At 34.3% G+C, this 24,359-nt stretch overlaps 2 protein-coding genes across 6 annotated transcripts; one reads left to right on the top strand and one right to left on the bottom strand.

Moving 5' to 3' along the window:
- The first annotated feature begins 1,926 nt into the window (after positions 1–1,926).
- Positions 1,927–4,051, top strand: LOC127079099 (uncharacterized). 3 transcript variants are annotated; one of them, XM_051019516.1, is made up of 2 exons: positions 1,927–3,082; positions 3,347–4,051. In XM_051019516.1, the coding sequence occupies exon 1, from the start codon at positions 2,214–2,216 to the stop codon at positions 3,075–3,077; it is 864 nt and encodes a 287-aa protein (XP_050875473.1). In that variant the 5' UTR covers positions 1,927–2,213; the 3' UTR covers positions 3,078–3,082; positions 3,347–4,051. The 3 variants fall into 3 exon arrangements, with proteins under 3 accessions (XP_050875473.1, XP_050875471.1, XP_050875472.1); XM_051019514.1 differs by having other exon boundaries at positions 3,209–4,051; XM_051019515.1 differs by having other exon boundaries at positions 3,155–4,051.
- A 10,048-nt stretch (positions 4,052–14,099) lies between these two features.
- LOC127079098 (uncharacterized) lies at positions 14,100–23,360 on the bottom strand. 3 transcript variants are annotated; one of them, XM_051019511.1, is made up of 14 exons: positions 23,107–23,360; positions 21,841–22,378; positions 21,317–21,560; positions 20,174–20,646; positions 20,010–20,104; positions 19,784–19,846; positions 19,618–19,706; positions 19,481–19,546; positions 18,076–18,480; positions 17,197–17,271; positions 17,032–17,102; positions 16,861–16,918; positions 15,934–16,180; positions 14,100–15,809 (listed from the first exon to the last, which is right to left on the bottom strand). In XM_051019511.1, the coding sequence occupies exons 2-14, from the start codon at positions 22,314–22,316 to the stop codon at positions 14,407–14,409; spliced, it is 3,765 nt and encodes a 1,254-aa protein (XP_050875468.1). In that variant the 5' UTR covers positions 22,317–22,378; positions 23,107–23,360; the 3' UTR covers positions 14,100–14,406. The 3 variants fall into 3 exon arrangements, with proteins under 3 accessions (XP_050875468.1, XP_050875469.1, XP_050875470.1); XM_051019512.1 differs by having other exon boundaries at positions 20,010–20,101; XM_051019513.1 differs by lacking the exons at positions 16,861–16,918; positions 17,032–17,102 and having other exon boundaries at positions 23,107–23,359.
- Positions 23,361–24,359: the final 999 nt, after the last annotated feature.

Below are 24,359 nucleotides of genomic sequence, written 5' to 3'. Positions count from 1 at the left end.
AGAAAGCGCATAATTGAGTATGGTGTCTATGTGCAAAGTTTCAGCCATTAAAGCATCATGAAGATATGTTTGTGCGTGGATGATATGCTCGTCACTTGCATTCATTCAATTGAGAATGTGAATTTACAAGGCAAAATGAAGGTTTAATTTGAGATGATTAACATAGTTAAGCTCTCATACTTTTTTGACATGGAATTTGTGATGGTCAAAGAAGACATGATAATACATAAGCAAAAGTATGTGAATGAGTTGTTAGATAGGTTGACAATGATTGATTCCAATACAATTACAAACTCATATGAATGCAGAGCTCGGCGAATTCTATGATGAAGAGAAGGTAGAAATGACATTTTACAAACAAATTATGGGATCATTGAGGTACTTATGTGATAGCATACCTGACATATGTTATACAATAAGTATAATTAACAAGTTCATGAATGAGCATAGGAAATCACATCTAGTGGTGGCAAAGAGAATACTTAATTACCTGAGGAAATCATGAGACTTGATATGCTAATTCCAGCTATTGTGAAATAGAAGAAGGTATAGGTTATTCAAATTCTTATTGGTGCAGTGAAATAAGTGAAAGAACGATAACCTCAATTTATGTTGTCAAAAACAATGATGTTGTAATTTCTTGGTGTACAAAGAACCAACTTGTCACAAATTTTTCATCATATGAGGCATAGTACATTGTTGACTCATTTGCCTCATGTAGAGCAGTTTGATTGGATTCATTATTGAAGAGATGCAATGAAGTGCAGAAACCCCCTGAAGCTTATAACTCTCAACAAGTGAACCATAAATATGGTCAAAATTCCAATTTCACACGGGAGAAGCAATCACATAAAGACTATGTTCTAATTCATAAGAGCGCAAGTCATAAATGAAATGTTTGAAGTTTCATACTGTTCAACAAAATTATTGCTAGCTGATGGATTGACAAGGACATTAAAAGTAGATAGATTTGTGTTGTTGAGAGAACAATTATGATTGATGCATACTTAAGTTTATCGACTAATTAAGATGTCTTAAATGTTAATCCATGATCATTTGTATCCTAGATTGTTTAATGATTCTGTTTAGCGATTTTATTAACTAAGTACCTTAGTTATTAGTTAATTGGATTGCTTACTTGATCAACAAATTATATAAAGCTATTGTATACTTTTAGTTTCAATCAATTCAATAATCAATCACTCTTAGTGAAATATTTCATCTCTTCCATTACATATGCATTATATGTATTCTTGTTTGCATCACAAGAAACAAAGTGTTGCTTATAATGTATCTCATAAAATACAAATATATATTAAAATAGAAGGATATTGTTGTAAAGCATTTGCATTGACAATATGTTAAAAGAGGACACAACACAAAAATAGGAAAATCTTCTTAGCAACAGCGACATTACATCAGTTTAAACCACAAATGCCGACGAGATATCAAGAAAGATTACTATTGTTTTTTGACAGAGACATACTATCATATACTACAATTGTTTAAAGACAAAAGTGACAATATATAAAAGTTTGTTTATCTAATCAGACATTCACATTCAACATGTATGTATGAATTAAAGTAATGTAACACTCACCCAAGTTATTCAATTGGTATAAGATATTTCAAGGATCAATTGATGAAAAGAAAATGATTCATCCACCGACTCAAATTTCACAATCCAATGCTTGCTCCATTTTTTAAGCCAACATAATTATTAGCATGATAAAGTATATATACTTAAAAAAAACACATGTTTCATTATTATGTGAAAAACATCCTCCCATGATTGTAAGAAACATCATTTACCAAGAAATTTAGACAAAAAAAAATATAGAGTCAACAACTATAATAACACTTAACTTTGTAAAGAGCTTTCAGTTTAGTATTTGAGAACTTGAATTTTTTTTTAGTCATCAACTCTGGAAAACATATTTCAAATTCGTCCTTCAAATAATGTCTGGACTGTCCTGCAAAAATTCGCATAAAAACGAGAATAGTTGAGGGCACAAACCTAAAATCTTTCTCCAAGGTCGGGACGTGCATGCCGACCATTTTTTTTGTTGTTTGCTAAAATAACATATGAATTCAAAAGGTTACTTCACAAGAGTCAAAGAAATGAAAGAAAAGAAAAGGAAAGGAAAGCGACCAAACATGATAAACATATCTTGTATGTGAAGGACACACAAAGCAAAGAACCTAAGAAAAAGATGCTTCCACTAAAGCTGGTTCGCTCTCTCATCTTAGGTGAATCCATATCCATCCACAACAACTCTCACTTTCTAAATCAAAATCACCATCACCATGAACAACAAGAACAACCCAATGAAACAACAAGAACCAGAAGAGGAAAAAGATTCAAAAAAAGACCCGGTCTTTTGTTTCTCCCAACCAAAGAAATCATAACAAACACATATAGACTTGCCACCATTGCAAGAGATTTAGGAATGGATTTACACCCAACGCCTTCACTTTCTCACATCATCTTCTCCAACCCATCTTCTACACCATCAACATCTTCTTCTTCACCTTCAACACCGTCTACATCTACTTTCTCTGTCTCTTCAGCTTCTTGTTCTCTTCTCAATGACGTCGTCCCTATTCCTTTTCCTTCTTTTGATACAGCGCCACTCACCCACCTCCGATATTTCGTCACGCTCTTCCCACGCGCTTTCAAGCTTGTTCTTTTTGACTCCGACGGGGATTCTGACGCTGTTGGGTCTTGCGGCGGTGGAGATGTCAGTAACTGGGACTGCTCTTCTGTTTCACTGTGTTGTCGGGTTACTGGTAATCGGGTTGATACGATGGATGGGTTTTGTCGGATTCTCGCCGGGAAAGGTTGGACCTTTTTCAAAACGAAGCAAAACCCTTCCGGGGATTTGCGCGGCGGCGGTGTTGTTTATCTTTTCAGGAAGGTGGATGTGAACCGGGTTCTTGCGGGTCGGGTTGGAGCACGTGATGGGGCATGCAGAGTGAGGGAGGTGAGATTGCCGTATTTGGATTTCGAAAATGCTCCTCTGAGAATTTTGCAGTATATTTTGTTGATGACTGATGACATATTCTGTTTAGCATGAATCTGGTAAGTGCTTTCATCACTTTCTGCTTCATTCAATGTTTATAAAAATAGAATTAAATCCTTGATTTTGCACAGAACCAAACTCAAATGTGGTTTTGACAACATTCAACTGTTATTTGGCAATGGCAGTTGTTGGTGTTGATTATCTTTGAAGTTGGGAGGTTTTAGATGGTGGGATAGAGGTAGAATGTTTGCATTAATGGAGGGGCCAAAGTGGTTCATTCTCTAAACGTTGTCATTTCTTGTGCTGCATTGGATTCCTCCTAGGATGGTGAAGGAAGGATTTTCCTTGAAGAGAGGAAACTATGAAGTGCTGAGATGGACATAAGACACAATTAACACAGGTAATCATATGAGAAATTTGTAGGTGTCGTCTCACTATGCGCCAGATTCCATATAAACATGGCTTCAATTTACTAATGTGGAGGTGTTAAATAGAGGGGAAATGATGAAATCTTTTGATTGATTGAGGTTTTGCATTGAATGCACATGGTTTGTTTGGCTAAGGAGGCTGGTGAAAGGAAATGAAGCTGTATAGGCGTTCTTGTATCAATGATCATGTTGAAGATGATGATCAAAGATTCTTCAACTCATTGGAGGAGGTTGCAGGGGTGCAACTTAAACTTCCTGATATTGATCACTCACATCCTTTTGATTCAGAAAGAAGTGGAAATATATGATTTGTTTATGTTGAAGTTCGTAGGTATGATGTCGGAATTCGTTTGAAGTCTCATATTTCCTAGGTTCTAGGAATGTTGAATGGATAAATGTCTGAGGGTAACCACAAATTTTGAATTAGTTTTTGGGATCAAGATCCAAAGTCCAAACATATTTTACTTTGTAAAAATATAATTTGTCTTTATTTTGTAGATTATATATTTGTTTATTATTATTTTTAGTAAATCAAATCACAAATTTTGGTTTTTTTAAAGGATTAAATTCGAATAAATCTTAAGGATATATTGTGCGAGATGTTTGAGATATGTATGTTTGTGCTAGATAATTTAATTGTAGAACAATTGGGTGGAAATTTCCAAAAATAAAATGCAAAATCGCTTGAAAGATAAAGAAAAATAATAAAAATGATGAAGTAAAAATACTTGGATTAAAAGCAAGACGTTGATTCATACATTTCTCACAAATTATTTTATCTCTTTAACTTGGATGTTTGAATTCTATAGAGAACAATGAAAAATGCGAGCTCCTGTTACAAAGATCAAATTGACTTATATACAACCAATAACATCATCTTCTTGTAGTTCGTATGAATTTATTCCTTAGAAACCTTTTGTTTTCCTCTTTGATCTATGAGACACCTCTGGTGAAAACCTTCTTGGTGCTTGCTTCACTGGCCTCTTGTCTGATTGAATTGGTAGCTTTAACTCCACAAAATTTTGAATGAGTCCTGACATTTCATCATAATCCTAAGTAAAGTAATCTTTAAATTCTTTAAGCAACTCGACCATCTGAATATTTAGGCTTGGATCGATCTTTCCGCTTATGTAAGTTTTTTTTATTGTTCCATCTCCTAAATCAACCTCTTCAAGTGGATATTGAGTTTGTATCCTCTTATATGAAACTAATGGATATTTCTCGAATCTCAAAGGTTCATTATCGTAAATACAACGTAAATACAATCAAGCCTCTGACCATATGAAATTGGGTTCTCACGAATCTCATATGTTTTATTAGTCTTAATTGTAGTGGATTCAACATCCTTTGTTTGGAATCGGCCTCTAAGACCGCCTTTATTTTATTTTCAGCTATATAGGTCAAAATTCGAGTAAGTGTGCTCGATTCAATCATCGTTATCGTCAGTCTGTGACCATCCAATACCTCCTTTGGTTTCGTATTCCCACATGAACCCATATGTCAAATGTAAATTCATTAAATAGAACATGTCTCCCTGCAGGGAAAATCCTGCTCCAACAGGCATACTGTTTACAATTATTTTTAGTAAATCAAATCACAAGTTTTAATTCACTTATAGGATTAAACTCGAAAAAATGCTAAGGACATTTTGTGCAAAAATATTTTATAAAATGCATTTGTGCTTGATAACTTTAGCGCTTGAATGTAGAACAATTTCATAAAAATTACAAGTAGAGTGCAGTATTGCTTGAAAAGATAAAGTGAATGAAGGAAAGTAATATAAATGATTAAGTAAAAGTGATGAGATTAAAAGTGGACGCAAATTCATACATTTGTCACAAATTATTTTATCTCTATAACTTGGATGTTTGAATTGTATAGAGAACAACAATGAAAAATATGAACCCTTGTTTCAAAGATCAAATCGACTTATATACACATACATCCATAACCGTCAACACCGGTCAATTATCCACCATTCAACACATACACCATTATATGGCCATTTGTCCTTTGCTTTACTTCCACTTGTCTTTAGTATTTGAACTGCTGCAAAACCATTACTTATGTCGAAAAAAACACTCCATGTCTCCCAACTTGCCTTTGTCGAGATTCAAGTCTTCCAACTGCCTCTGTCGAAAATTCTCCCTACCAAACCTTGTGACTTTGATGTTGAAATCATGATCTAGCTATCTATACTTAGCTTGTATATTTTTCTCAACTCCACTTTTGTCGAGCACATTGAGTCAAACATCACAGACTAACAAATACCCCCCCCCCCCCCAAAAAAATACCATTTTCGATCGTGTTTACAATATGGAAAAAGGTGGTGTTTTAGTACATTCTCGACACGATTCAAATTAGTCGACACATGTCACCTTCGTCATGACCACTTTCACCTAACTGTCACGTCAATGATCATGTGTGCAATCTCCATCATGGTTCCAATTTCCAAGGTCGGGCCACAAGAATTAACTGTATTAAAATATAACGAAAAACAATAATTAACAACTTTAAAACAAAAATCAAAACACCACTTGTTTTGATTTCAGAGAGAAACTAAAGAGTCTCTTTTCATACGGCTATATATACTCTTTTCTCATTCTTTCTTCCTTTTCTCCACACTGCTTTCTTTTCTGAACCCTAAGAACTTTCATTTTTTTAACTTCCATTATCACTCTTTTTAACTCAAGTTCAAAATAATGGATTCTTCTTCTGGCACGAAAAAGCAACTCCCCTTTCCTTTTGTTGTTGATATTTAAAGACCCATCTTCATTAACAATCGAAGCTATGTTCCAACACCTCCAATGGAGAAGGAGAAAACTGCTATTAGGGCTTCCTGGGCATTAATCCCTTTTTCTCTTACATGCATTGTTCATGCGTTTTTGGATCCTTTTCCCATATCATCCATGAATACTATGAAACTTTGTAGATCCTTTTAATGTGTTATTATACAGATCTCTACAAAATATTAGGTCTAAAGTCAATCATATGTCAACGTTTGCATTTGTTTTCGTTTCATAGAAAATTGACGCTTAAAAAAGTCATATTAATTTATCTCAGGTAAAAAAAACAATTTTCGGGAGAGATCCTTATAATATGATTAAAATTCATTAAAAGTCATTTAAAAAACAAAGTCTAAGTCATAATAATTATTCTCTCCTCTAGAAAAAAAATACATTTATACATGTTTCTATCGAAAAATCAAAATAATTCGATTCTTATTCAGAATTCCATGAAACTTTGCAGATCCATTTTATGTGATATGAGATAGACATCTGTAAAATATTATTTCAAAATTCAATCATTTGTCAATATTTGCGTTGTTTATGTTTCATGAAAAATCGGTGTTAAAAAAAATTCATATTTAATTCATCTCAAGTTTTAAAAAATTAATTTTTGTATGAGAGATTCTTATAAGGTTATAAGCTTTCATGTAAAAAATCATGAAAAAAAAGAATTTTAGGTCATAAGAATGATGTATTTAAATTAGCTAGAAGCTACATACAGATTAGCTACAAAATCAGGGTTTATTTATGTTGTTTATCTTAGCGACGGTCTTTTCGTCGCTATAATTTTAATTAATATAAAAAACAAAGGGTTAAATATGTTTGTGGTCCTTAAATATCTCACATTTTGTTTTTAGTCCCTCAAAATATTTCCTTTAAAGAATGGTCCTCTTAAAATTTTCCATCCACACTTTTGGTCCCTCCTGCAACTTAGCGACGGTTTTTACAACTTAGCGACGACTTTAGCAACAGTTTGTATGAGAGATTCTTATAAGGTTATAAGCTTTCATGTAAAAAATCATGCAAAAAAACGAATTTTAGGTCATAAGAATGATGTATTTAAATTAGCTAGAAATTACATACAGATTAGCTACAAAATCAGGGTTTATTTATGTTGTTTATCTTAGCGACGGTCTTTTCGTCGCTATAATTTTAATTAATATAAAAAACAAAGGGTTAAATATGTTTGTGGTCCTTAAATATCTCACATTTTGTTTTTAGTCCCTCAAAATATTTCCTTTAAAGAATGGTCCTCTTAAAATTTTCCATCCACACTTTTGGTCCCTCCTGCAACTTAGTGACGGTTTTTACAACTTAGCGACGACTTTAGCAACAGTTTATTACTTAGCGACTAAATTAGTGACAGTTTTAGTATTGGGGACCAAAAATGTGGATGTCAAATTTTAGAAGGACCATTCTTTGAAGGAAATATTTTGATGGACTAAAAACAAAAAATTGAGATATTTATGAGGACTACAAATACATTTAAGTCAAAAATAAAATATGGAAGAAATTGCCACGTGACATTCACGTCGGAATTTTTACTACGATGGCATTACCAAGTGGATGCACAATCATAAAAAAATTCAATGTGCCATGCCACGTCAGCTTCTGTTAACGGGCGTTAGCAGGAGGGACCAAAAGTGTGGATGAAAAATATTATGAGGATCATTCTTTGAAAGAAATTTTTAGAGGGATTGAAAGTGAAAATTACCATATTTTGAACCTCAGATCGTGCATCTGTAAGATCTCTCTCTGTTACTAAGCAATTCAACCCCTACATCACATTACTTTGCTTCGTGATCCCATGGCTACTAACTAACTGCATGATTGTTTTTTGTTGCAAATTCAATTAGAACAAACATTTTTCTCATTTCAATTATTAAACAAACAAAATGGTAACTCACTGCTAATTTGATATTTTAGAACTTACTCGTAAATTCTCTTAAAGTCTAAGAAATAATTAATGTACACAACATTGACATAGGTCTCACTTTTGTCCATAAATACGGTTATGTCAGCCAAAAAAAAATATCTTCAATTTACATTGTTTATGATAAGAGATATGTGTGTCATCACCATCATGATTAACAATGGCAGTCAAATGGTCTATGAAATTTTCCTTTAGAAATAAAATTTTGTCATGTGCTCATCAAGTATCTACAATCTCCTTTGGGGCCTTACACAAATCAACTCGTAAGTGTCTTGCCATAAGTTCCAATGCCCTAAATCTTTGAATTTGACTGTAATCCAGTAACCTACATGTGATTAGAATGTGAAGGATGAATGAAACATCACTTAGAGTGATACTCATATCACCAATAGGAAGATGAAATGATGACGTCTCAGAGTGTCATTTATCAACAAAGGTCGACAAAAGAATATGGTCAATGTAACCATATCATGTCCTACAAAAGTCCTTAAGTCCTCCTGCTTCTAGTACTTCCTGAAACCATGGCTCACCTAGATACGGAAAAATTTAATATCTTTCTATCATGGTTAACACACTTAAGTGTCTAACAGTACTGCAAAAATTAATACATCAACATCAGACGATTCAATTAATATAATAAAATTTATGTTTAAAAGAACAAGTAAATATGTGTTCTACATTTCTTTCCTAAACGTAAGCATCAACATGGTTTGCACATATAGGGAGTAGTGACATATCCTCTAGGGATTGGGCCTCTAGGAAAACCTCGAGGTCTGGCAAAATCAAGCACGACAAGAACATGTCTGAATGGATCATGTGCGACACACCAATAGTTGCATCAAAATGAGATCGAGATCCATGACCATGATAATATGATCCATCAACAATACCAGATGATTGTCAAACTTAACTAGAAGATTTAGCTTTCTCATGCTTATTGGAGCATGTTGAGATAACTGATCATGCATGTACCTTGATTGTTTGTAAACCATTTTCTATTATCATAACATCAGTCAACAACATAAGTAACTTAATAGAATTTAAACTTTAATCTACTTAAATCAGCAAATAGCTAAATAGAAATCAAAACCCTAAATTACTAAATAGAATCGAAATAGATAAACAGAATCGAAATTCTAATTTACTGAAATAACAACTTAGATAGTAAAATGGGCATGTATGGTGTCCAGAGAACACTATCTGAATGGGTCTAGATAACAATATTCTAACGTGTTTTCACCATTTAAAAACAAAACCAAACTCTAATATATTGAAATCAAAATAGTGAAAAACGTGCAATAGTTGCTTTCAAGGAATGAAACAATATATGGGATATCAAGAACGAAATAGATAGGATATCAAAACTAATAGAATGATACAAACATACTAACTGAATGTAACGTGAGATGTCGAGTCGCGAATATTACCAAATTTCCTTCAAATGGTGCAACCCCAATCAAAGTAGTGTTTGGAAATGATTAATAAAGTTGATTTGGATATATTTTAGAAGGGAATCTTGAGATTTCAGAAGTGGGAATAAAGCGGTTTTCTTAAATCGGTTTTTTCAAATGATAATGAATTAGGTGTGAAAGCAACGCGAGATTTATATTAAAAGTGTGTTTGGATTACAAAATCGAATTATGTGTTTGGATAGTGTTATCTGGACTACATTTTTTCCTTAATTTGAATAAATGAGTTGGTGTTGAGGGAATTGTAGTGTACATGAATTGTATAATTAGGATAGTGTAAGAGTGACTACATTTTCAGAAATTTATAGAGTTTGGGAGAAATACTAAGGGTGTAATAAACAAAACCCTTTGAACATTGAGAAAAAATAGCCTTGTTATTCCAACCACAATTTTGTCAGAGTGTTATATATAGGGCCGCACCACCACTTAAACTGGTCCATTTTCACCCTAATTAGACTCTCTTTTTCCAACTCAATCCATTTATATTGCTTTTTTATCTTATATATCATTTAAGGAGTTTTTAATCCACCTTCATAAAGTCTATCAAAATATACTATACAATAATATTTTTGTATTAGAATATGTTATTGATAGCATGCTTTTGATAAACAATATATCAAAATATACTATCTAGCATAATATTTTGAATTAAATACGTTATCGGAAGCATCTTTCCGATAACTTATGTGTTTTAAAAGGGTAAATTGAAAAATTCCTATATTTTATTGCTTTAAATATTAATATGCTCACTCCTTAACTTGAAATATTTATTTTAGTTTAGAAGTACTTATTGAAATTGCTCTTTATTTTCTTTATTTTAAATAAAAAATATTTTTTAGTTTACAATTTACAAAATCAAAATAAGTTAATAAAAAAATACGAGAAAAAAATAACTACATTATAATTTTTTGGCTTTATTGCAATTTCGGTTTTTCTATTATTCCTTTTTTAAAATTTTGATTCCTTCATTTTTATTTTGAAGATTTTAGTTCCTCTTCAAATTTGAGAATATTTTTTAATGACATGGCAGTGGTAATGGTGACATGTCATTGTCAAATATATACCATTTTATTACCTATCATATTTTATTGAATTTTTAATTATGTTAATAATATTAAATATATAACAATGTCAAAAAAAAATTCATTAGTAAACTAACATTAAAATTATCATGAAATAGTTTGCATATATGTGTTAGTGATAATATGATGAAACATACTCTTATTGATCCTTCTTGTTATATCATACGCATGCGATCGCATGACAACATGGTATCCTCGTTAAATTTCACCTCCTACATGCACATTTCTTATGTATTAAATTAATAGCATATGTGTCAACATGATTTGACACCCCAAAAATTACAAAGTCATCATCAGAAGGTCATGTTGCATTCTATCCTTCAGCTTCCCTCTTTGTTTTTTCTAGAACTAGTTGGATTTTAGGACTTATGATTCCTTTGCATTTACCTAGAGCATCTTTTTCAATTGTAATCCTTAATGTTATTAGTGATTGATTTCTTCCAGTGGTGTAATGATTGGTTTGTCTATATACTTCAAAATTGATCTATTGAAGATCTCACACATATTGTTAATTTGCAAGTCACATTGTGTATTTGGCTTAAAATGAGATATACTCCAACATGTAGTTAACCAACATGCAGCTAATCAGGTGACATTGTGTATCTGGTGTCATATATGGATGTAACACCCTATAAAATCATATGATGTAGCAATATATTGTACTCAAGACGAGAAATTGACACACGACGTACATCCTATGGAACCAGATAATCATAGTACGCTGCAAAAATTTCATCAACATCCCTACAAAGGACATTCGCAGGAGCAGCAAAAGCGGGGTCTCTAGGTATACACTGCATATATACAAACTAACACATGACCCACTCAGGTAAATGTGGGTACATAAGTCGAGACCCACATGTCATCCATCTAGAGTAAAAGGTTATGACCTTTAAGGGTCAGATCTCATTGTGTTCACCGTATGGCATAAAGTGAATATCATTTGGAACAGTGTGGTCAAGAGCAACTCGGAATGGCTTGATCACCTGATTCCCCCTGAGCGGGATGATCGACTATGCACATGGCAAAGTCTCAGAGTAGTCTTCCACATATGCCCAGGCGTCAAGATGTGAAAAATATTGGTGGATCCATGTATGAAAATGGAAAAGATGAAATATTAGTAATAGTATAACACATGTATTATGACACTAATATCAGTAAAAATGCAAAAAATTATCGTAAATAGACAATTGTTTCCTGTAAACTATCGAGTCTTCCATAAACTACTCAGCTAGTTTGGAGTAGAGGTACACCAAACAAGTAACCCGTCGATTATACTCTGGAGTCCTCTTCAAGTCAATGAAATTTCTGATGTAGATAGCGTCAACATAGGTTGCACTTTTGTCCATAAAAATGGACGTGTCGACTAAAATCAAGAGGTATGACCTCAATGCACAAACTTTGTGGTATGCAACATGTCCATCATCACCATCAGCATCTACAGTTACAGTCAAGTGATGTTCATACAGATCCACCATGAACGAAAACCTAGCATGACATCCTCTTGTGTCATTTATCTCATGTTGGGTTTTTCCCGTGTCAGATCCCAAATAAGACACCATCATTTCTAGTGCCTCAGGTCTACAGGTTCTTGAGTAATTCAATAATTTTCTACGAGACATGATACATCATCAAGTGTGATGAACATCTCACTTATTGAAAGAAGAAATGATGGCATCTCTACGTGTGATTTCTTCACAAAGCAGACGATAACTCATGGTTAATAAAACCATATGCAGTGTTGCATAAATCCTGCAACTCAGATAATTGCATGACATCCTAAAACCATGGCTCATCAGGATGTGTCAGGTTTGCAACCTTCCTACCATGGCTTTTAACGTATCACAATACTGCAAAAAAAAATACATCAATCGTCAGACAGTTCAAATATTATAACACATATGTTTAAAAGAAAAATTAGAAATTTATGCTACCTCTCTCTCACACACACATGTGTCTAGCAACATGGTCTGGATATAGAGGAAGCAATGAAAGGTCTAAGAGGCCTTCTGGAAAACTATCAGGCACGACATCATCCAGAGTATCTGGGGTAGTAAAGGACACATGAATCTGAGAAAGCGGTGTAAGTGACACATAAAACCATGAAAACAATCTCTCGTCGGTAAAAGAAGTATCTCTAAATGAAGGTCACGAAGGGCTAACTTTCTCCCTGCGAACGAAAGCATGTTTGATCACTTTATCATGTCTTAGTCTTTCCTATTTGTCAGACATTTTTCCTGCAGTCATACAAGCGGGGAGATATGTCATAATAAAATACATAAACAAACCAAACCAAAAATAAATAAAACAGATAACATGTTATTCTATATTCCAATCTTCAAACTAAGGATTTGGATTTCAAAATTCATATTGTATTGAACTAGAAAATAAAGCATACAAACCATAAACTTTAGTGTTCAAAAACTCAAAGTAATGCAGTTCAGGACAAACACAAATAACATTCTTATTGTATTTAAGCCTAAAGTATCATAGATATAAACTATTTAGATAACGCATGCATGTAAAATCAAAAAATCTAAACCGAGAAACTGAACCAAACTGACCCGCGAACACATATAACATATGGTTGGCTTTCTATGATGGCTTTATGATTTCCGATTCTTGAGCACAGTGGACACCACAAACGTCAAACTGACCCGCGAACACATAAAACATATGATTGGCTTTCTATGATGGCTTTATGATTTCCGATTCTTGAGCACAATGGACACCACAAACTGGAGGATTTAATCTGTCACCCCCACTTATATTTGAAATCTTCCATTTAGAGTAAATTTACCGATATACCCTTGGATGAAATCCGGAAATTTTAGAAATTTACAAGTTTTTACCAAAAATTTTAAAAATTTACAATTCTTTTATAAATTACCGGGAAAAAATTAATTTGCGAAACTTTTTGTTTTTTTCCCATAATTTTTGATAATTTTGAATATGTATTTAAGATTTCTTAGGAAACTACCAGATTTTTTGAAATTTTTGATATATTTTATCAGATTTTTTAAAAAATTTAGTATTTTTTATCAAATTTTTTGAATTTTCCGATATTTTTTACCAGGGTTTTTAAAATTTCTGGTATTTTTATATGAAAATTTCAAATTTCTGATATAAATGCAAGAATTTTCAAAAATACGAAGAAAAAAAAATGCGTACCGAAAATTTGAGTTGTACTTCCAAAAAATTTATTTTTGATATGTTATTAAGAGTAAAAAATTAGGAACAAAAATAAAATTTGATTGATAAATATTTTTAAATTTTTTAGGGTGTGCCAGGTATAAAAGTGAGGGGTTGGCGTTAAATCCTCCACAAACTTGCTTTCCAATGTTGTAATTAAGATGATATAATTTACAAGCCATGAGAGAAAATAACAACAGAATTATAAATTATTTGTAATGTATGTAATAGTTACAACCAATGGAGCTCTACTCTCATATGAACAATTGAGAACTACCTTTTTCTTCTTTTCTGTATTTCTTTAACCCTATGTTGGGCTTCTATATTTGGTACTGTAGATATTGACTGGCAGTATATACAAAAATAATAATAAGCATAACTAAGAGTGCCAACTGGAGACTAATGAATTGTATGAGCAGAGTTCAACCAACACAGTGCAGTTCATAAACACCAAATAATGTATAGGAATATATAATATCCTGCATTCTCTTCACAGAACCGTGAACAGATCGTCCATCGGTATGTCTAGGCCCACTGCCTCATCATCATCTTCTAAGGCATCCCCACAAATGTTTAACCAAGAATCCAGGTCTTTATCTACACCATATCCTATGGAGTCTAGTTCAGGCATGTTTGTTAAATCCAAGGGATCCTCAGTTTCAATGGCAAAATCGTTACTACTATAACCATGAGATAGAGAGCCAACATTATTGTTACCACTGGAAACCAGTTGATCAGAGCCACAAGCCAATTGATGCTTAGAGTTAGTATTTCCCACCAACTTGCTAAGAGATCCTTTTGCAGAAGTAGAGAGTCCATCTGTCTGTGGTTTGGCCTTCACTTTTGTTTTACGCTCACTCCTTGTGTTACTTGCAGAAGAATGACCACCTCTTTTAACATAATTTCTCATAGAAGTGTCCTTCCCCGTCCCTCTTTTACTCCTCTTTCCCGTTGTTCCACCCAAGAACGAATTACCAAGATTTGCACTAGCACCAACATCCTCAACTCCCTTCTTCCCTCCCAAAGAAGCACTAGCAACTAGCCCTTCTCCTCTATTCCCTCCCAAAGAAGCACTAGCATCAACATCAACATCGTCAAGTAGAACTTCTTCTCTCTTTTCTCCCATAGAAGCACTAGACCTAACACCGTCAAGTAGCACTTCTCCTTTCTTGCTTCCCAAAGAAGCACTAACACCAACACCGTCAAGTAGCACTTCTCCTTTCTTCCCTCCAAAAGAAGCACTAGCACCAACATCATCAAGTAGCACTTCTCGTTTCTTCCCTCTTTTACTCCTCTTTCCCATTGTTCCGCCCAAGAATGAATTACCAAGAGTTGCACTAGCACCAACATCCTCAACTCCCTTCTTCCCTCCCAAAGAAGCACTAGCAAGTAGAACTTCTCCTTTCTTCCCTCCCAAAGAAGCCCTAGCATCAACACCAACATCGTCAAGTAGCACTTCTCTCTTCTCTCCCAAAGAAGCACTAGCACCAACATCATCAAGTAGCACTTCTCCTTTCTCCCCTCCCAAAGAAGCACTAGGACCAACACCAGCAACAACACCGTCAAGTAGCACTTCTCCTTTCTTCCCTCCCAGAGAAGCACTAGCACCAATATCATCAAGTAGCACTTTTTCTTTCTGCCCTTCCAAAGCACTAGCACCAACATCATCAAGTAGCACCTTTCCTTTCTTCCCTCCCAAAGAATCACTAGCACCATCATCATCAAGTAGCACTTCTCCTTTCTTCTCTCCCAAATATGCACTAGCACCAACATTATCAGGTAGCACTTTACCTTTCTTCCCTCCGTTCAGTATTGGTCCAGTCCTGGCAAAATCCAGGTTAGATGGATGGTTTGAATTTCCCAAGACATTTTGCTCCCTGAAAGGAAATGAACCTGCAAAAGCCAAGGCCCAATAAATTACCAATAAGAAATAAAAAGGATCTATCCCCCTAATCAAATAATATTTTAGAAGGCAATATTCATCAAAAACAAATAAAACATGATGAAAACAGAAAACCTGGTGGTGCAAAATCTTGCCGAGAGTTTTGAGCAAGTGGTCGGTTAACAGCAACAGTTGAAACAGTATAGTTGTCAAGAGCAGGAGTTGTATATAGGACATCTTTAAACATGGGATCCAGAAAGCAACTTTTCCTGGTTTCCTCAAATGTCTGGCATCTAGTAAGATTCCTCTTCGTGAAAGCCAAAGCAACTGGCCTTGAGATCTTAGAAATTCCATACTTTGCTGCAATAGTTCCCCGAGAGGCCTATAATATTATAAAGGGTCATTTTTCAAATGCAAATCAGTTTAACTTAACTATGTCATGACCAAAGCTGTCACAGCAGTAATTCTGAAAAGATTGGTCTAGAATAGAAGACATACATTTTGTAAGACATCTAAAGGGGAGTTGAAAAGGAGAGAAAGAGCACAGAATATAAATTCGATGATAAAAAATGAGTAACCGCCAAATTAGTCCTTGACTCTGAAGAACACCCTCAAACTGGTCCATGTCACTGAATATTTTAAAAAGATCCATGACTCTATTAACATGCCAAGTTGGTACCTATATAATCACTTACTATCAATAAAGTCTTCAGATTATACCACTTACTGTCAATTTGGTCCCTATATTTAACCATTTATTATCAATTTAGTATTAGTATCGAAAAATTAATGAGTAAAATTTGATAGAGTCGTGGACCTTTTTGAAATATTCATAATCTCGGGGACTTATTTCAGAGCATTCTATAGAATCAGAAATTAATTTGACAGTTTAATCGTTTATTTTTATTTTTTTGAACTGCAACAAATACAGTACCTTTCAATCAAACAAATAACATGTTTCAGATATATGTCAAATAGCTCAATTCAGTTGCCACAACTGCATTCTAAAACTAACTCTGCAAACAACAGGGAATAAGCAGACAAAATAAACAGGCATATTACCAGCTTCTTCTTATAAGCCAACTCAACAAGTTTTTCCATAGCAACTTGCTCAAGGGCTCTGCATATTAACATAATACATATTAGCTATCAATGAGGGTCAGCATGTTGATTTGTCAACATAAAAAAAAAAACTGATGCAAAAGATAAACTATATAGTATCAAATATTTTACCGCTGTTCCAGTTCCCTGGCATCTTCTACTGCTTGATTAAATTTCATAAATCCTTCTTTCTTTTTGAAGAACTATAAAATTGGTCAAATACAGACAGTTATGTAAATAATAAAACCAAGAATAACTTAAAACAATAGACAGTTTACTTCAGATAAGAATCAAAACCTGTAGACAGCTTCCCTTCTGCAATTGAGTAATTTCTTGATCAATAGCTTCACAACCCTCATCAGCAAGCTCAGGCTTTCACAAGACAATCATAGGGAGAACAGTTAGTAACAGAAGCATTGATAGAAAAAATGAACCCAAAAAACCATATTCAATACTCGATAAACTCTTCAAACATAATGCATGTCTGCATGCATTAACATAAAAAGATCGTGCTCTGGCCAAGGAATCGAGCACCAGTCATCGTAAAAGATTGGATTGGCATATTAATAAAAAAAATTGTTCTGTTGAAGGATGAAAAGGAAGGAGGGAAATGTTAAGGGATTCCCCTCTCAAGTCTGGCCCCGTCCAATATTGGGAGGATTTGGAAGGAAGGAAAATTTGATTCATAATGTTAAGTATACAGACTAAAAGTCTGAAATGTTCTCAATTATGTTTAAAACCTTAAATTACACTCCAACACTTTTGCCACATTTACTCTCTACTATGGTACCACTGCTACCTTGGTATCACCGTCACATACCCACCGCCACCACTGGAGCCTATCAGCGTCTCCACTGTAACTGGGTTAGAATCCAGGAATTTAATTGAAAAGAACACTCATATATCCTCCTAAGTCCCAACACAATGGGCACCTTTCACTCCATCACCCAAGTGCCCAACACTCTGCTGCCACATAGCACATACAATGTCACTTAACGCCCTTCACTAAAACCACTCCTACAAGTCTGGTTAGTTACATGTGTGCACTATGCATGTATACAAGATAAACGGAAAAAAAAAAAAAGGGACGAAGAGGCAAGATAATTAAATCATACAGAAAAACTCCCATCTGTATAAACTACAGACTTTTCACATATTTACAAATTAGAAGTTTACCACTGGTTCTGGGTATATGCCGACACTCTGTAGCTCCATTAAGAGTTTATCCTCCATAGACACTTCGTCACATGTAAAGGTAGCATTCCCATTACAGGAAACTGTCTCAGTGTAGGATCCAACAGGAGGGTCATCTCTTTCATGCAGAAAATATATGTTTTCATCTCCAACAGTTTCTTCAGTTTGATCGTCAATGATCAGAGCTGTCAATACTCTTCGGTACAATGGTGGTAGTTTGTATTCTAAATCCATTTGACTGGACAGAAAGCTGCCATCGTGAGGTTGATCAACCATGTCAAACATTGAAGATAGCTCTTTTGAATCAGATTGATTTAAAATGTTTCTCCCTCTTTCTCCTTCAAGTGGATATTGCGAAAAAAGGTTGTTCGTAAGCACAATCCCATCCTGAGAATTTGGATGAAAGAAATGTGTTAGAAAAAGACCGATAACTGATTAAAAAAGTTTACTCTGGAGGCTACAGTCTTATAGCAATTTGGGAGCTCTGCCCCAGTTTTATATTCTTGTGGCTATTCATATTAAATCAGCTTTGTTGATGCACACACTAGGTTTTACTTGTACAAAAGGTTGAAGCACTAGCGTCTTAATCTAAATCTATAGTTTCGACATCCGGATAAGATAGACAAATATGATAAGGTATAGTACCTTAGACTATTGTTTAATGAGTTGGTACATATGATAAATTAGATAGCCCTACCTCTTGTTCAGATTCTATTATTATGAGGTAAAGATTGTTTTTAAAACTAGAAGAATGGAATTAAAAAATCTCTAATTTACTTTTATCTCTACAAAAAAAAGAAGATTTTAAGTATAATAAAATATGAAAATATTTAAAATAAAAAGACTACAAATTAAAATAAATATTAATAATATTCAAAAGATTAAATCAAAGTAATATATATACATTAACTTTGAGTAGAATAACTCCACATAATAAGTCCTTATAAACACTAAATTTCACTAATCTAACTGTTGTTTATTATCATATTAGTTTCATATAAATAAAAATTTGTAGCTATATAATCTGGAAGTCAACATTTACTTGTATTTTAGAAAAGCTTTTATACACTCATTTGAATTCATTTGGTGAAGTATAAAATAGTTATAGAAATAAATGAAAACTTGTGGAGTTGATCTACTCAATAAGAACGGTTAATTTGACGGTTGGATTGGTAAAATATATTTGATGAGTCTTCTACTCAAAGTTATTCTTGGAGTAACTTGATCCCTTCTCTTATGGTATTCGTAACAAACATGCACCTCAAACGAAGAAATAAACTAACTAAAATTGCTATTTCACTTATTTGAAGTAGAATATCCATTCTCCATAAAGAGGTGTCAAATTTGAAAATTATTGCGAATATAAGATTTAAGCTTTAGGCATTACCGGGGCATCACTTTGAAGGCAAAGCTTTTGAGACAAATAACTTTGATCATCCTCTATTGTTTTAACCTGGTGCAAAGAGCAATGCTTCAATTAAGAGTCGCTTAAATTTTACAAACACAAACTGTCAGAACACACACCTGCTGCTTCAAGTGGCCTATGACTTCCAAGTTGGCCGGAGCAAAATTAGGTTCCATTTTCTTCCAGAATGAGCTAGAACAGCCAGTATCTGCCAAGGACCAATATTTATATAAAAGTTCTGCACACGCACACCCAACTCAAAAATAGGAGGGTTTAGTAACATACAGCTGGCATTGCTAGCAAAGTTGGCCGCAAATAATAGTTCCTCCTTGTCATCACCCGACATACCTGCCATTTTGGATGGTTTGTATAACATTATTGTTTGAATATGAGAAAACAACTTATATCATCTTGTTACTAGAGTATCTTATTAAATAAGTATAATATGGTAAACAATTCTACTTTTTTAATGAATAATGAAATGAGTAGTTACTCAAATGGATAGACATACCAGCAATATTCGGGGAACTACTAGTTGATGGATGCCCAAGATGAGCAATATCTTTACTATTGTGTGACTTCTTCATTAGTGGTCGCCTTGACCTACTGGAAAAACATAAACTTAGTCTAGTGGAAGAAATCCCTATTTAGCCATTATCATAAACTTGTGTTTACCTCAAACCTATGGCATCACAAGACTGCAGACCAGAGTCAGTGGATCCGGCTAGGGTGGTGCCCGTAAAATGTTTTCTTTTCATTTTTTTCGGCTTTCCTTCCCCATCAGTGGATCCGGCTAAGACAGTGCCCATGGAATGTTTTCTTTTCATTTTTCTATCCCATGTTTCTCCACTTATAGGTAACCTTTGAATCTTCTCTTGAAGACTGTCACAAGACCGCAGACCAGACATACTAGCTTGCTTTAAATACTTAAAGCTTTTAAGCTCTCCTTCCCCATCTGTGGATCCGGCTAAGTCGGTGCCCATGGAATGTTTTCTTTTCATTTTTCTATCCCATGTTTCTTCACTTACAAGTAACCTCTGAACCTTCTCTTGAACACCATCACAAACCTTACCAACATCCTTGATGTTGTCTTTATCCTTTCCAATTGTCAAAGGCTGTCTGCTAAAGCTATTGTTTTGCCCTTCCGCCTAGTATTTATCACCAAAAGATATAAAGTAAATATAGATTAGATATTTGAAAAATAAAGTATTAACAAGGTCAAAAAAATACATTGCTACTCAGAAAACAAAGAAATGTAGCATGTTCCGTATTTAAGAGAGGAAAATCAAATCAATAATTAGTCATCAATGAGTCTTTACACAAGTGATGTGGTTCAATGAGTTACATTGGTAATCCAAAAATAATAGTTCCTCCAGAAACTTCGGAAATATAATGGCACTGGAAGTAAGATTGAAAATAGCAATATATGATGGATATCCAGCTTGGCCTAAGCATTAAAACTTAGGTGTATTAAAATATTAAAATTAAAATAACACATACAGCTGCAAGCTGCAACATGAAATCTTTCAATATCTCATTCAGATCATTTAGTGTGGGACTTTATTTTCTAAATCTTCAGAGAAGCATGTAACAGAAATTGAATATAGTTGCACCAGATTCATGAGAGGATGTGTCATCATGCTCTCCCTTATCCAAGTTTATTTCAAAGAACTATAATTTTATTTATAGTTCAATACTATTGGAAATCTATCCTCTTTGTTACAATTTAAAAATAAATAAATAACTAGCAATTAACATGGCATAAACCCACAGCTTTAGTAAAGGAAATGCAACAATAATTTTAAAATGCCTACTAACCTGTATCTCAACAGCTGATGTACTGATGTGCGTGTTCGGAATGATTTTATTAGGTATATCCTCTGGTTTGTTATTTGCAAGCTCTGTAATGCTCTGATGAGTCTGACTTCCCATGTTAGATAAATGGGACCCCCTCATCCTTTCATTTCGTAACCCCTCGTTCTGAAATTGCTTGTTTGAGTTTACCGCCTCCCAATGTTTGTTTAATTTGTGTACAGATTCATCCAACTTCTTTGATCCATAACTGACAAAAAATAAAAGAGTAGAACCTTTATAACAGAATCATTGCACAAGTGACAAACTGACAATAACGAGAAAATTCTGGAACTCAGACGTCGCCTTTATTCCAAAAACTGAGAAACGTTGACTAAAATGGTAGTCATTCAATTACATTACATATGCTGAAAATGTAAGCTCTCAACCACGCGCTAATTAATTAGGAATTACATTAAATGAGAAGTAGGGTAAAAGCGGAATGATTTGATGACAAAATCGATGGTAATGCATAAAGCTTCTCAAATTACCTAGCCCTAGCAGAAGCCTCCTGTAGACGTGCTTTGAATCGTTTCAAATCCTCCGGATCCGCTGGAATGCGAGACTTCGGATTACCAGTTTGAAAAGCACAATCTCCAAGGGTGTTTACAGGAGATATCCCCAGAACCCGTTTTAAGTCATTTAAACTTGTATACTTTTGGCCTCCTGTGGTTATTGGATCCAACTTTAAATACTGGGCAAATGGATCCGAATCTCGTGAAAATGTAGAACTTCCCTGCAACATACTAGTATCAGAAATAAACATCTGACTGTCATTACCATCACGAAAGCTTGCAGACCTATCCGAATCGATGTTTCTCAAATTTCCCCACTGTCCATTTGAGAAAGCCCCCCTATTCGAATCGACGTTTCTCAAATTTCCCCGCTGTCCACTTGAGAAAGCCCCCTTGAAAGCCAATTCCTCTTGGCTAGCTGTGCCGGGATCCAATCTAGTCTTTGGCGCCATAATTCAAGGTTAATTGAATCAGTGCATATATTCTCTTAGCAAGTCATGCACTAAGGGATATCCTGAATACAATCAATTAAACAGTAAACAAGTAAGAAAAAGTAAGATACATGAAACGTATATACAATAAGTGAATAAGATAATAACCACACAAATGACAATCAATATAGGACTTTTCACAACCTCGACGAGTATGATGATGATGGCCAACATGTATAGTTCAAAAAGAAACAGTGAATACTACACATTATCAAAGCCCTAACTCAAATTAATTTCACTTAAAAAACACATTTCAATATCCCTAACTCAAACTAAATTTCACTTAAAAAAACATGCCATTGAACGTAAGGTCGAAACCATAAAAACATACCGATTCTACTTTAACTATACAATAAAAGTGGGATAAACAGATAAACCATAATATAACGTCATTACGAGTAAACATCCGTATAAAAGGCAAATCGCATCAAGCAATAAAACGCAGATTGGTGAAGAATCATCGACGACATTGAAGTTTGAAGAGATGGAATTTCAAAGCGTGGAAAACGGGGAACGGTAATGCTATTCAACTGAACCAACGTGCATATAAAAGGTTTCGAAATCCAAAGTTATCATCATCAATAAATAAGAAACAGCATAGAAAATTCGCAACAGTAGAATCGAATCCAAAAATAACTAGGGTAAAATAATAACAATCCCGCCAGCGCCAACAATTGGCGGCAAAACACGGAGATAGATAAACATGGAGAATAATAAATGCATGAAGGGAGAAGAGAAGTAGGTGCATTGCCAGAGAAGAAGATGGAATGGGATTCGCAGAGAGGGGAGGAAGACGAAGACAGTGTGGAGTTGAATGAGAGCGAAAAAGTGTGGTCCTGTAGGATTAGGATAACGAGAGTTTATATAGTATGGCGCCACCAGATAGAGAAAAAGGGTTTACGTTATGTGGGCCCGCTACCTGATTTGGGTAAGAAGAGGTAGTTGGTTGACTCTGGCACTCGAAGGAAATGTTTGGTATAGGTGAAATAAGGGAGAGAGAAGTTGAGAAGAGAAAAACTGAAAACTTATTTGTTTGCTTTTAAAGAGGGAGATTCAATAGAGATATAAATGTGTGGGATCCATGGCTTATTCCAATTGAGAATTGATATCTTTACATGTTTTTTTTTACACCTACATCGTATACAGTATGGTTTCAATTTTTTATTGTTAATTTCTCTCTTCTATTATAGAAATTTTTACAAAAATAAACTCACTTTTTAAGGAAATTCCCAAAATACCTCTGATTTCAAAAAAAATCTCAAACTACTCCACTTTTAGGAGGAGGCGCCAAGATTTTTAGGAGGAGGCGCCAATTGAATTGGTGACTCCTCTTAAAAATTGAATGCAGACGCCAATTGGATTGGCTAGGACAGGTGCCCTAGCCAATTGGATTGACGCCCCTGTGTATAGCTTGAGAGGAGGCGCCAATTGGATTGGCGCCTCAGTGTAAAATGCAATTTTTGTGTTATAAATAGATGGGTTGTATTAGTCATTGTTCCACATCTCAATACTCTCATTTGGCAATCATGTTTGGTGTTCGTCGCCAATACGAAAAGGTGATTTATGCGAGAGACAAACCTCAAATGCTGATGTTGTTCTGGAATATCACCATGTTCGATCAACTGAAGAGGGAGTTGGTTCGTTGGTTAGATGGGAAAATACCAGAAGGGGAAAAAGTTCGAAGTATTGAGAGACTCGACAGTATCTTTGGTTGGATGCGAATGAAGACTGATAAGGATGTTATGGAAATGATGTTCGGTCGAGATGACATCAATTTGATTGTTGTAATCAGTTAGAAATATTTCTGTTTTCAGATAGCTTATTTTGTACTGATGTTTGTTGTGAACCTCGTTGTAACAAAAACTTAATGATATATAATGATTGAAGGTTACAGAAATACAATGTTACAAAAAGCTTAAGACCCAGATGATGTTCCTCGATTGGGACAGTTGTTCTTGTTGTGTCCTGGTTGACGACAGATACTACATAATCTTATCATTTTAT

This window comes from Lathyrus oleraceus, chromosome 5, assembly GCF_024323335.1.
Source record: "Lathyrus oleraceus cultivar Zhongwan6 chromosome 5, CAAS_Psat_ZW6_1.0, whole genome shotgun sequence".
In the NCBI taxonomy this organism is placed as follows: Eukaryota; Viridiplantae; Streptophyta; class Magnoliopsida; order Fabales; family Fabaceae; genus Lathyrus; species Lathyrus oleraceus.
The sequence above is the reverse complement of the archived record's forward strand: the minus strand, read 5'-3'. Positions and strand labels throughout refer to the sequence as shown.

Bases quoted from the DNA above. Each gene is read 5' to 3' on its own strand.
- LOC127079098 (XM_051019511.1), bottom strand. From the start codon at position 22,316: ATGGCGCCAAAGACTAGATTGGATCCCGGCACAGCTAGCCAAGAGGAA. The intron at 20,105-20,173 runs GTAAACACAAGT...ATGTTTTTCCAG, and splicing joins TGTGATGCCATAGGTTTGAG to TAGGTCAAGGCGACCACTAA. The intron at 16,181-16,860 runs GTAATATGCCTG...ATAATATTATAG, and splicing joins TGGCTTATAAGAAGAAGCTG to GCCTCTCGGGGAACTATTGC.
- LOC127079099 (XM_051019516.1), top strand. From the start codon at position 2,214: ATGCTTCCACTAAAGCTGGTTCGCTCTCTCATCTTAGGTGAATCCATA.